Below are 14,781 nucleotides of genomic sequence, written 5' to 3'. Positions count from 1 at the left end.
TATATATATATATATATATATATCAAAATACCCTCCTAGCGGAGAAGTAGTGTGTTAAAGAAGTAATGAAAAGAAAAGGAAACATTTTAATAATAACGTAACATGATTGACATTGTCATGAGTGTTGCTGTCATATATATGCCTGCCTAAATAAGTCACCCTCGCTTTGCTCTTACTTTATTTACCGTTCATTTAATCATGGCTAGTGGCGGAAAAATTATAAAATGGAAGGAGGATGGCTTTACCAAAACAATTATTGATGGCGAATCGATTATTCATAAAGCTTGAATTGGTGATCTGTTTTTCTGTGTTAACCTCATATTTTTCATACTTCTTCTCAAACTAAGGTGGTGCGAGGGTAAAATGAATCGGGATGCACTGATCAATGTAATCGTGTACCAGGAAATCATGCATTGACAAAAGCTCCCTTTGCTTGTAATGCAAAGTGTGATTAAATGCATTATTTTTAACGTTATGGAGCACATGCATGAAGCTTCTCAGCTGTGCTTGTGCTAAGAAAAGGAAAGATTTTAAAAATAACGTAACACGATTGTCAATGTAACCTTTTGTAAGTAGTGCCTGGAGGATTCAGTGTGGAGAAACTCTAGAGAGACAGCGTGTGTATTAACTTGTGGATTTTTCTGTGAGTATTTGGTGGCAGTCTGACGAGTTGCTTGAGAAGACGGCGTTCTGCAGAGCTCAGCTCAGAGCCAAATGAGATGAATGGGAGGGAGATGATGGCGTGACTCCCCACCCGCCTTAACTGTCAATCCCCACAAACACAGTCTCGGAATTTGCATAAGCACACCCCTTCACCTACAATTTTAACTTAGTTACAAAGTGATCAAAACTCTGTTTATATCCTGTCCTCTCATTAAACTTGTATCCCGCATTACCTGTGGGCATGTGAAACGCCAGCGTAGCCTGTCTATGAACTTAATTTAAAGTTTAGGTTTACACCTTGCTTTCTTTCCGAGGTAGCAGCAGTCATGAATATGGTAGTATATGTCACTCGCCGCTTCTTATTGTTTCGCTGCCTTCTCAATTATATAATGCATGTTTTCTTAAGCGCTTTTGGAGGTCTTCCTGGTTTTCTACGCACTGCATTGACAGTCAGTTCACGTGATTACGTGAGGCGTGATGATGTCACACGAAACTCCGCCCCGTCATTCCAGCTCAACTCCATTACAGTTAATGGAGAAAAATACCTTCCAGTTATGACCATTAGGCGTAGAATTTCGAAATGAAACCTGCCCAACTTTTGTAAGTAAGCTGTAAGGAATGAGCCTGCCAAATTTCAGCCTTCTACCTACACGGGAAGTTGGAGAATTAGTGATGAGTGAGTGAGTGAGTGAGTGAGTGAGGGCTTTGCCTTTTATTAGTATAGATATATAATATGTGTGTATATATATATATATATATATATATATATATATATATATATATATATATATATATATATATATATATATATCTCTCTCTCTATATATATATATATATATATATATATATATATATATATATATATATATATATATATATATATATATATATATCTATATATATATATATATATATATATATCTCATCTATATATCCTCTTTAATAAAATCCCTTTGTGTGTCCAGGATTCTGTGTGTGTGTGTCTTCTGGTAAAGTGCGCATGCGCGGGGCCGCACGTGTTCAGTCTCTCCCTGTGCATTGCCAGTGCAGACAGACACACGCACAGGCGCGTGTGACACACACAGAGAGGTGCGTGAGACACACACAGACACACGCACAGCTGCGCACATGCATTGTTGCAACGTTACTTTTCTTGGTTGTTTATTAAATTACGGATTTTTCAAATGTTCATTTTTTTCCCTGTGCTTAAAACTCATTTAAAAAAAAGTGTTTTTAGCAAGCGGTTCGTAGCACTATAGCGCAAACTTTGCAGTGTTAGTTTTCTCTGTTGTTCAAGGTTTTCTCAGTGTTATTCGATGTCACTTTCCAGAACATTCTGTTTGTAGATTTGATTGGTTAGCTGCTACTGTCATCAATAAAGTGATTATCCACTTGGTCAGTAACAGAAAAAAACCCAAAAATATTCCTCTTCAAATTCCAGACGGTACATATAGTTTGTCTTAAAGGTTTGAGATGGCTTGTATGTTGGTTTCTTAATCTACCATAAATTTTTACAGAGGAGTGATCTTAATAAACTGTGTTACTGTACATGCAGAGATGACTATTGGATGTTCCTCTTGCAAAAGCAAATGTAGTCCGAGAGAGTGCATTTTACATTATTTTTCGTGCCCTACCTGTTGTACACTGCCATATTTTCATTCAGAAATGAAAAAATAAAGGAAAAATCATTGTGATTGGACAAAACTGTTATATTTAGTTGATATTTTCTTGGTGGTGACAGATGACACTGCCTCTCCTTCCATTATGGAACCTGTTAAATTTGAGTCAGGCTTGTGATGCTCAGAACCTATTTTCACAATAAGTCTCTTTTATGTAAACTTGAGTACTGTGAGTCTCTGAGTTTTACAAAATGAGCTATTGAACGTAATATTTTATTGTAGTGATCATTGATTGGGTAAAACTTATTTAACGTATGCTTTTATCTGCTCTATATATAAAATCGTAAGCCTAAAAATGCTACGATTTTGTCAAACAATTTTATGTTACTTTTTATGTCATACTTTTTATCACACTTTAATTTGGGCTTATTTTCAAACCTACATATATATGTTTTGGTATCATTCTTTTCAGAATTTATCAAACTTTAATGTGATGTTGTTAGATTTTCAGATTCTTATTCCGTTTTTAAATTACAAACTAAAACATATCAAGATCTCGCATCCCAAGAGATGAGAATTTGTGCCAAAACATTTAACCACTCCCGGGGACGGAAATAGAAGACAAAGAGCAGATGACAAAGACAACTGCTGTACAGGCTTTTAAATGATTGAAGCGCCAAGCGAGATACAGATCATGTGCCATGGAAGCAGCAGCAATCCAGCAGCTGATCAAGCAAAGAGGAGGTAAAAAAAAACTATATTTGTTTTCAATTGTATCACCGTTTAAGAGTGGGTTTCGGAGGAGCGACCGCGTCTCTTTGGGGTGCGATCACCCCCCTCTTCACAACCTGAGCGGCAGAGACATGAAGTGGATGGCGCGTAGCACAGGCCAGGGGGGTTGGGGAGTGAAGCGCGACTAGGGTAAGCCCCCTAGTCTAAATATAAAAATAAAAGTTTACAGTGCATATTTGTATTATTAGTGAAAAGTAAAACACCCATCAGTCCATTTGTTCAGTTTTCTAACCTACTTATGCAGTGAAGGATCACTAGGAAGCTGGACCCTATACCACAAGCATAGAACATGAGGTAGGAATAGTCCTTGGACAGGATGGCAGCTAAATCAGAGGGTGAACACAAGCACACACACAAGCACACACACAGGCCAGTTTTAACAATTCCAGTTCACCTAATCTGTGCGATTTTAGATTATTGGAAGAGACTTATGCTGGCCTAGAGAGAACAAGAGGACTCTGCACAGGGAGCAGCTGGGACTTCAGCCATGGTCTCCTCCTTGTGAGGCAGCAGTGCTACCACTGCAACACTTTGCCACCCCAACACAGAACAGAATTTTAAAATGGATAAAAGCAAAAAAGCTTAATAATACATTTGTCCCAGGGCTAGATAAAATCCTACTGTGTAAGAAAATGGCAGGTGGTTGTCAGTTGACAGGATCATTTTAGCTGCAGTAGTAACTGTACCAAATGAAAATGGCAAAGTCAGTTCAAAAGTACCTGTGCTGCATAAGCATTACATCAGAATAAGTTTTGTGTATGACAGAAAGAAACATTCGGATTATGGCAGACTTAAGCGTTTCCATAAAAAATTAATGGAAACCTTGCTTGTGCCATTTTTTTTAAATGATAAAACATTGATGCAACCTGAAATTTAGCAAACATTTTTTCTGAATCTTTGAATGTATAGCAGAGTTCACTTCATACATGTCATTATCATCATACTTACTGAAATATAGCATTCACAAACCTGGTTAATCCAATTCAGGGTCATAAAGTATCTATCTATCTATCTGTCTATGGAGGACCATAGCCTACCTCAGGAGTACTGAGCACAAAGCATGGGTTAGTTAGGAATTGGGCATCAGTCCATCAGAGGGTCCACGCACATAGTCGGTTTGAAATTTCCTCTTAACCTATCCAGTATGTCAGTGCCTTTTGAAATATTGTGCAGTTTTGTTCTCTGTGGTAAAAGAAAGACAAAACAGCATTAGATAATATCCAGGGAAGAACAACAACACTTTCTTTCCAGACTGTAGGATATGATCTTTGAGAAAATTCGAAAGAGATTAATGATTAAACATTTTATTATGTCACCTTTTAATCTGTTTGTTTAATCTGTAAAGTGCATAAGTAGGGTAGATGCCTGCTGTTTCTTTAGGACAAATTAATCAGCACAAGAGTGCAGTTAGAAACCTTTTAAGGATATATTTCACACAGAAATTAGACAATGTATCTCTCTAGTTAGAAAATGGACATCATTACTTAGTGTTGAGATTTGAAGGTACACAATTTTGTAGGCAAAGGCCCATTTTTGAGCTGCTTTGGGCCTAATGGTCCATTCTCATTAAATCTTTATGTCCTTTAAACAGCCTTCACATAAGTATTTGTACAATATATATTAAATTTAATTTTCGTAGATTAAATGTCAGAATTATTTACTTTTTATTGCTTTGTCACATTTATTTGTAACTGCAAATCTCACATTTATCTTTACAGAAACAAGTACTGGAACATGCATTGGACAGAGCAGAGGTAAGAAATAATTTTGTCCTAAACAGTGCCGTAAAGAAAGGAATTGCAAATTATGTTGATGCTTTGCTTGAGTTGGTGATTTAAACAGTTGTACCCTGTTTTTTACTTTGAAATTCTTAAGTATAACTCTGTTGTCAAGAACCGCAAGAAACGTCCACTCACATATAAGAACAACACAGCTGCACCAGGCGTAAAGGTGAAAGTCTGGTGTCATTCTGCCAATCACCTGTCCTTCAAAGAAACAGCACGGCGTACAGAGCTCGCCAACGCCACACCGTCCAGATCTAAACACTAGCGTGGTGTATGTGCCCAAAAAAGTCTAACTGCATTCTCGGTTCTTGACACGGTTTTCAAATAAAGAGTGTAACAAAATAAGTTTGTACCACGACTTTATTTGAAAACAATGTCAGATTTGAAGGGGTGCTGTGTCTGGAAGCTTGAACATGAATCAGACAAAAAAACTGGGGGGCTGCACTGAATAAGCTCCAGTTTTATTATCTCAATGATGACCACGCTCTTCAGAACCTTCTGAATTAGAGTCAGCAGCTCTAACCAGTATACTACCCGTGAAGACAAGACAACAAGCAACACTAACCTGATTTCTTTTTCTTCGGTAATAGTCTTGGGGAAAAAAAACGCATTTGTTCTGTTATATTTGTGTCTTTTGTGAAAGTGCTTCTTTGATATTTGGAATTCAGGCTTCACACATTATACACTTCATGTCTACATTTTGTCAATTATTACTAAAACATGGAAAACATTTCTGTTTTAACAAAGTGTTTACTGCGCATAGATCGTTGTAGAAATGGAACACACATGAAATGCAAGTGTTCCAAATAACGATATAGTATTTATAAAATGTGTCATTTTGCTTGACTTCTCAGTGTCTACAACTCTAAGCAATTGACACGCAGGTAAGCAGACTTGAGCTGAGAAAACCGTGTGCCGGTCAGGGGATGTGATAGCAGACTGCTTGCTGTTTGCTGCTTATCAACACATTTAAAGGACAAAAGACGCTGACGGAGAAGTGAGAAGCGTTTTAAGGTGGGACGGATCTATGAGTTTTTTCGTAGGCTCTGGTAATTCTAGTGTTAAGTTATTCAAGAACAGAAGTACTTTTTCCTCAAACTTATGAACACACGGAGAGTTTTATTTTCCTTTTAAACTTCAAATTTAGTTAAGTCAGTTGTTTCAGATTTGTTTTATTTTAGCATTTTAAAATAACTTGAATATTATAACTACAGTAGAGGTGTAATAATGCAACATAAACAGGGAGCAGGATGGAGGAGCTTTAGGAAGTGATGAGCCAATGTTGCTGGAGCCAACTCAGACTCTCACAAATCAGTTAATTGCAGTTGTTGCCGTTAACAGTAACGCATCCAAGTATTACGTTTAAGAGAGTAATTACTGTTTCACATGGAACTTGGGAAGGGACAACTACTTTTTCACAGCAGTATAGTATCAATAGTACTTTATAAGGATTTTCTACTGTAGTGATACTGTCATTATAAAAATCATCCCATTATGGATGAATAAACATGTAAGCCCATGTGTTTGATATCACAAGCTACTGCATTTTAGTTTAACTGTACTTTTCTATTCTGTAGACTAAGAATGCATAATTGTGGGTGAAAGAAGAACAACATATTACAGCTGTCAAACTCCCCACACTCAGGAAACAGGAAATGCTATGTTTTATAATATAATTACATTGTCTGATGGGTTACATAGTAGGAAATGCACTTTGCACTGTGTGGCATAAAATGGGAAGAAGTACGACCCAGAGATGATTACTATTTATTCATTCATACTACAGTATACAAGTAGGAAGCCAAGCACAACTATGAGAAGAGCTTCTAATACTGGATTTCTCGAGGCAGACAAAGCAACTCAGTCTTGTAAAATATGTTTTTGTTTTGCTTATTTAGATCAGGATTTTGTTCTGGTAATCCCGATAGGCTAGTCCACTTTGATAGAAGACACTTGTCTGTGTGACAAACCTGTTGCCATGCTTCTGTTATATGCCATTTGGTATGGGATTTGTAAAAGCAGTGCCAATGTTTGTGATGTGCCACGTATTGTAATGACAAATCGATGCATTTTATTGCCACATGCTTTACAAGGTATATTCCAATACATGATACTATGCAAACACTGACACTGAGGTCTGCTTCAATCTGTCTTAGGTAGCACAGCTAATTAAATCGTCGTGTCATTTTTAGTTTTATATTTTCTTTTTGATGGTAGATTTCAATTGGGCTTCTTAAAAAAAAAAAAAAGTACTTCATACTTCACCATGGAGTAAGTCACAAAGATCATGCAATTCGGTGCAGAGTAAACAGCAAACCATCTTGTCAAGTGCAGTATCTCAGTCAAAGCCATGGCATACTGGCATGTATCATGGTTAGCAGGGCATTCAACGTGCAGTGGATGTGTCTTTATGAATTCCATTCACTTAATTATGATACTCATTCCACCTTCTGGAATTGTGAGGCAGCACCTGAAAGTTCTGTCAGGTAATGGGAGCTTAGAAAAATTAGTAAGGAGTACATCAGGTAAGCTGATGTGTGTTTTCTATTAAATAAAAATAAATTATTCTAATGCATTTTACAAAGTGAAACTCAAAAAAAAAAAAAAAAAAAAAAAAGATGAATTCCAACATTCTAAACATTGTCACCTTCTGTCTACTCCACCCCATCGCCAATCTCTACACCGCTCCAAAATCTTCCATTGATTGAAACAGTGCTGGAAGTCTTCTTGCTTGAGGCTCTTCAAAGGCTTGCCATTTTTCTCTTCACTTCATCCATTGAAGAAAAATGTGTTCCCTTCTATTCAATTTTTGATTGTCGGGAGCAAGTAAAAATCACAAGGAGCTAAATTGAGTGAAAAGGGAGATTGATAAAGGACAGGAATGTTTTTGTCAGTCAAAAACTGCTTCACAAAAAATTTGATGTTGATTCGCCGTTCGATTTTTTTTTTTCACCCGACATTATCATTACAACTTGTATAGCGATTATTGTGCAAATACTGACTGGACTATTCACAGGACATACCTAGCCAGTCGGTGGTTTGATAGGTTGTGTAGGAGGGGATATAGTTTTATGATTCACGCCTGGCCGACCTCCACAGACGGTTTTCCAGGAAAGCCCCAAGCCCAGTCTGGTTATTTTTGTGTCTCACCTCGTAGTTTATCATGGCAGCAAAGAGTGCTGACATGTTGCATGTTAGTGAGGCATTCAAGTAAGAATTTCACTCTTCTCTGTACATGTTACAATACTACTTTTTTATTTTTTTATTTTTAGTACATTGTAGAAAGTGCCCAACAGCGCCCTCCTAAGAGAAGAAATTCCACAAGTGCAAGGTAAGAAGAAAGGAATTTCCTTTTTTTTAATTTGCCACAAAAGTCCTTTAAGTCAAGTACACATTAATTTCTAGAAAAAGACAGTACACTAGTGGGAGGTAGAAACTTAGGTATTAAAGTACCCATGATCTATTTTAAAAAAGTATTAATACATGTCCTGGAATCTCAATTCAAAAAACATAATGGAAAGTATTGCATAATTTGTTAAACTTGCATAGTGGGATAAAACATTTATGTTTAGATATTCAACATATCTCTTAACAGTTGTTTGTAATTTCTTTATGACTGTATATACTTTTGAAATGCACACCATGGCTTTTTTGATAGATGTGTAGAGTGGCTTTCAAAATAGATAACCCGTACTTCATGAGAAGGTATAAAGAGTGCAAAATAAAATTAGCGGGATTAACATTACTCCCGAACCATGGCAACAAGTCATATTACAGTATCTACACAACTTCCATACAGTGCATCCGGAAAGTATTCACAGCGCATCACTTTTTCCACATTTTGTTATGTTACAGCCTTATTCCAAAATGGATTAAATTCATTTTTTTCCTCAGAATTCCACACACACCACCCCATAATGACAATGTGAAAAAAGTTTACTTGAGGTTTTTGCAAATTTATTAAAACTAGCAGAATACCTAAGCGCATGGAGAAGTAGTGTGTTAAAGAAGGTACGAAAAAGAAAAGGAAAAATTTGAAAAACAACGTAACTTGATTGTTAATGTAATTGTTTTGTCATTGATATGAGTGTTGTTCTCATATCTATCTATCTATCTATATATATATATATATATATATCTATCTATCTATCTATCTATCTATCTATCTATCTATCTATCTATATATATATATATATATATATATATATATATATATATATATATATATATATATATATATATATATACGCAGCAGCGGAGAAGTAGTGTGTTAAAGAAGGAAAGAGAAAGAAAAGAAAACATTTTGAAAATAACGTAACATGATTGTCAATGTAATGGTTTTGTCACTGTTATGAGTGTCGCTGTGATATATATATATATATATAGCAAAATACCCGCGCTTCGCAGCGATGTCATGTGTTAAAGAAGTTATGAAAAGAAAAGGAAACATTTTAAAAATAATGTAACATGATTGTCAAAGTAATTGTTTTGTGTATTTGGCAGCGTCACAAAGTTTTTTTCGTCTAGCTGCATCAGAAAATGTACCACAACGTCTGACACGCCTCCTTTTTAGTGTTTTCTCACAGCTTGGATTGCTGCTGTCATATATATACATACACACACATACACACACACACACACACACACACACACACACACACACATACATATATATACACATACATATCTTCATATCTACATATCTATATACATATCTACATATACATATATATATATATATATATATATATACATACCTATCTACATCATATATACACATACATACATACACACACACAAATTATATATATGTGTGTGTGTGTATGTATATATATATATATGATGTATAGGTATATGTATATATATATATATATATATATATATATATATATATATGTAGATAGTGTGTGTGTGTATATATATATATATATATATATATATATATATATATATATATATACATACATATATACATACATATATATACACATACATATACTTGTGTGTATGTTTGTATGTGTCTATATGTGTGTGTATAGCTTTGGTCACTGAGTGCAAGGGAAAAATAATAAAATATAGTCTATAAGTTATTAAACAGTAAAACATTAACGTTTTAAGAAGTACAGGTACATTGAGCACTACTGGAGTGGTTTCAGGTAAACTACATTTTAAAGACTGTGTAACACAACAGGTAAGTAACTAACAGCAGCTAAAATGTATATGGATCATCTCTCGGTAGTAGATCCCTTTTGAAAGGCGCTACACGACGGCTGTGGTATAGAAATTACATTTTCTATGTGAACGTTCAAATTTGTGCCTCTGGTAATGTGCCTTACCGGCATTTAAAGAAAATTAGTTTTGTGTCCTCTGCAGTGTTAAGAGAGAAAGGCTTTGGTTTGGGATAAAAGGAAAAAGGTGTAAAGAAAGGAAAGTTGCCTTTTTCTTTTATATAGTATAGAGATGTGTTCGCTGACGTTATGATCGCCTTGTGTAGACGGGTGAGACGTCCCTGCCATTAATCAGCTGTGATGGCACTGTCAGTCCTCCACTCCTGTGCGTGTTTCATAATCCGAGGTGAGGACCTCATAATCGTATCGTGCAAAAGAAAGTGTGAATCGCCTTAATATTATTTTTCCGTGGTGTAGAAAAGGGGTCCGTGTTTGCACTTGTCTGGGCTATAGCGCAGGGGGAGGATGAAAAAATTAAAAGTGCTCACTTTGACTTAAGGCAGAAGCGCAGTCAGCGTCTCAAAGGCCGGCACAGCTATGCGCGCGCTGGCTGCTCGACTTTTGCTGGGCAGGAGCCCACAGTTTTTGCAGACACGTTCATGATATCAAAAGTCTCAGCGCTCTTTGGAGGTCATTCATATATTATATATATAGCAAAATCCCGCGCCTCAGCGGAGAAGTAGTGTGTTAAAGAAGTAATGAAAAGAAAAGGAAACATTTTAATAATAACGTAACATGATTGACATTGTCATGAGTGTTGCTGTCATATATATGCCTGCCTAAATAAGTCACCCTCGCTTTGCTCTTACTTTATTTACCGTTCATTTAATCATGGCTATTGGCGGAAAAATTATAAAATGGAAGGAGGATGGCTTTACCAAAACAATTATTGATGGCGAATCGATTATTCATAAAGCTTGAATTGGTGATGTTTTTCTGTGTTAACCTCATATTTTTTCAGACTTCTTCTCAAACTAAGGTGGTGCGAGGGTAAAATGAATCGGGATGCGCTGATCAATGTAATCGTGTACAGTACCAGGAAATCATGCATTGACAAAAGCTCCCTTTGCTTGTAATGCAAAGTGTGATTAAATGCATTATTTTTTAACGCGTTATGGAGCACATGCATCGAAGCTTCTCAGCTGTGCTTGTGCTAAGAAAAGGAAAGATTTTAAAAATAACGTAACACGATTGTCAATGTGACCTTTTGTAAGTAGTGCCTGGAGGATTCAGTGTGGAGAAACTCTAGAGACAGCGTGTGTATTAACTTGTGGATTTTTCTGTGAGTATTTGGTGGCAGTCTGACAAAGTTGCTTGAAGACGGCATTAGCCGCGGAGCTCAGCTCAGACCGAAATTAGATGAATGGGAGGGGAGATGATGACGTGACTCCCCCACCCGCCTTAACTGTCAATCCCCCACAAACACAGTCTCGAATTTGCATAAGCACACCCCTTCACCTACAATTTTAACTTAGTTACAAAGTGATCAAAACTCGTTTATATCCTCGTCCTCTCATTAAACTTGTATCCCGCATTACCTGTGGGCATGTGAAACGCCAGCGGTAGCCTGTCTATGAACTTAATTTAAAGTTTAGGTTTACACCTTGCTTTCTTTCCGAGGCAGCAACACTCATGAATATGGTAGTATATGTCACTTGCTCGCTTCTTATTGTTTTTCGCTGCCTTCTCAATTATATAATGCATGTTTTCTTAAGCGCTTTTTGGTGGTCTTCCTGGTTTTCTACGCACTGCGTTGACAATCAGTTCACGTGATTACGTGGGAGGCGTGATGATGTCACACAACTCCGCCCTTCCAGCTCAACTCCATTACAGTTAATGGAGAAAAATACCTTCCAGTTATGACCATTAGGCGTAGAATTTCGAAATGAAACCTGCCCAACTTTTGTAAGTAAGCTGTAAGGAATGAGCCTGCCAAATTTCAGCCTTCTACCTACACGGGAAGTTGGAGAATTAGTGAGTGAGTGAGTGAGTGAGTGAGTGAGTGAGTGAGGGCTTTGCCTTTTATTAGTATAGATAAAAAAAACTGAGAACTCACATGTACATAAGTATTCAGAGCCTTTGCTCAATACTTTGTCGATGCACCTTTGGCAGCAATTACAGCCACAAGTCTTTTTGAATATGATGCCACATGTTTGGCACACCTATCCTTGGCCAGTTTCGCCCATTCCTCTTTGCAGCACCTCTCAAGCTCCATCAGGTTGGATGGGAAGCGTCGGTGCACAGCCATTTTAAGATCTCTTCAGAGATGTTCAATTGGATTCAAGTCTGGGCTCTGGCTGGGCCACTCAAGGACATTCACAGAGTTGTCCTGAAGCCACTCCTTTGATATCTTGGCTGTGTGCTTAGGGTCGTTGTCCTGCTGAAAGATGAACCGTCGCCCCAGTCTGAGGTCAAGAGCGCTCTGGAGCAGGTTTTCATCCAGGATGTCTCTGTACATTGCTGCAGCCATCTTTCCCTTTGTCCTGACTAGTCTCCCAGTTCCTGCCGCTGACAAACATCCCCACAGCATGATGCTGCCACCACCATGCTTCACTGTTGGGATGGTATTGGCCTGGTGATGAGAAGTGTCTGGTTTCCTCCAAACATGACGCCTGGCATTCACACTAAAGAGTTTAATTGTTTCTCATGGTCTGAGAGACCTTCAGGTGCATTTTGGCAAACTCCAGGCGGTCTGCCTTGTGCCTTTTACTAAGGAGTGGCTTCTGTCTGGCCACTCTACTTCTCCCCCAATCGCTCAGTTTAGATGGTCGGCCAGCTCTAGGAATAGTCCTGGTGGTTTTGAACTTCTTACACTTAAGGATGATGGAGGCCAATGTGCTCATTGGGACCTTCAAAGCAGCAGAAATTTTTATGTATCCTTCCCTAAATTTGTGTCTTGAGACAATCCTGTCTCGGAGGTCTACACACAATTCCTTTGACTTCATGCTTGGTTTGTGCTCGGACATGAACTGTCAACTGTGGGACCTTATATAGACAGGTGTGTGCCTTTCCAAATCATGTCCAATCAACTGAATTTACCACAGGTAACTCCATTTAAGCTGCAGAAACATCTCAAGAATGATCAGGGGAAACGGGATGCATCTGAGCTCAATTTTGAGCTTCATGGCAAAGGCTGTGAATACTTATGTACATGTGCTTTCTCTCTCAATTTTTTTATTTTTAATAAATTTGCAAAAATCTCAAGTAAACTTTTTTAGGGGAAAAAATGAGTTTGATCCATTTTGGAATAAGGCTGTAACATAACAAAATGTGGAAAAAGTGATGCGCTGTGAATACTTTCCAGATGCACTGTATTTTAGCTATACTGTTTTAGATGTTTTTCTAGCTTTAGTTTATAGCTCTTGACTCTGTATTTTTAGTTCAACATGTTGCATAAATATGTAATGGTTTTCATAGATTTTTACATGCCAGATTCTAGAAAGTTAACATTGGAGGGAAATGTTTTAGTTTAGACTTGCCTTTGACACCCTTCTCCTTGTTATACAATACTTAACTATGGTTCGTAAACTTTGTAAAATCCAGCCAATTAAAATGTTAAAAATAAATTGTACAATGCATGAAAAAGTACATGAGATTTTGAATACCAGGCCGATGTGAAGTTTACAAGTTTTCTCCTTGAGTACTACATAATCTTTTTTTCCTAGGACTTGAATAATAAAATTAAGTGTGCCCTGTAGTGTACTGGTATCTTATCTAGAGTTTATTCCTGTCTTGTGTCCAGTGGTGGTAGGATAAGCTGTTGCCTCCATGACACACAAGTGGATAAACTGAAGTTTGAAAATGAAAGTTCATTTTTAGAGATACAATGAGATAAAAACTTGTTATAAGTTGGGACACTTGCAAAACATCAAATGTCATGTAAATTACCATCATAATTTGTCTTTATGATACAGGAAATCCCTTAATCAGAAACTCTATGATTTGTATTTGGAAGAATGTGAAAAGGAGCCTGAAATAAAGGTAAATGAAGCAACTTTTGAGCAGAATTTTTGTATGATTCATTGTGAACCGTGAAAGTGTAATAAAATTTAGTTTTGCGGTAACTCTTGACATAGCATATGGTTATTTGTGGTGATATGGAAGCGATGTTATTTGCATAAAGTGCAGGGTCATGGTGTAAGTAAAATGAGTATAAGTTAAATAGAGCCTACATTACTACAAAATTGGCCTTTACTCCAGTATAGAAAACATCATCATAGTATGCAGGAGTAAATTAGAAGACAAGTTTAAAAAATGCTGTAAATAGACATGAAAATGTAAAACTTAAAACTGGAATCTTAAATTGTCTAGTTGGTTACAGTCTTACTGCTGGTGAGGAACATTAGAACAGTTTTGATGAAAGTAAGCTATTCATAAAGATCTGATTTCATATATTATATAGAATCAACTTGCAGTACTTTTAAATTAGTAATCTGATGTCATTACAAGCATTATTAATGAGCAGGCATTCATCTTGAATCCATCCTTTTTGTAGGGCTAGCTGCAAACTATTTTACCTTTTTGTTGTCCAGAATGGCCCAAATGATTTTATACATGCTACTTTCCTGTGCTTCAAATGAACATTGGTTTACAATCCAATAATCCATTGTTAGCAGGTGTACCTTGCTTTTGAGGTAATGTCTCTTGAACTTGTGTACTGAACTCTGTCATTTGCGTATTGTGATCATTCTGTGT

At 36.9% G+C, this 14,781-nt stretch overlaps 1 protein-coding gene across 3 annotated transcripts in view; it reads left to right on the top strand.

Annotated features, from left to right (window-relative positions):
* The window catches only part of supt20 (SPT20 homolog, SAGA complex component), a 100,182-nt gene that overhangs the window by 26,025 nt on the left and 59,376 nt on the right, over positions 1-14,781 (top strand). For all 3 annotated transcript variants that reach the window (XM_039745809.1, XM_039745808.1, XM_039745807.1), the window contains exons 3-5: positions 4,793-4,828; positions 8,131-8,189; positions 14,001-14,067. In XM_039745809.1, the coding sequence (XP_039601743.1) occupies positions 4,793-4,828; positions 8,131-8,189; positions 14,001-14,067 (162 nt within the window). The remainder of the gene's footprint in view (positions 1-4,792; positions 4,829-8,130; positions 8,190-14,000; positions 14,068-14,781) is intronic.

The sequence above is a fragment of the Polypterus senegalus genome, chromosome 2, assembly GCF_016835505.1.
Source record: "Polypterus senegalus isolate Bchr_013 chromosome 2, ASM1683550v1, whole genome shotgun sequence".
Lineage (NCBI taxonomy): Eukaryota > Metazoa > Chordata > Cladistia > Polypteriformes > Polypteridae > Polypterus > Polypterus senegalus.
This window is presented reverse-complemented; position numbering and strand designations above follow the sequence as displayed.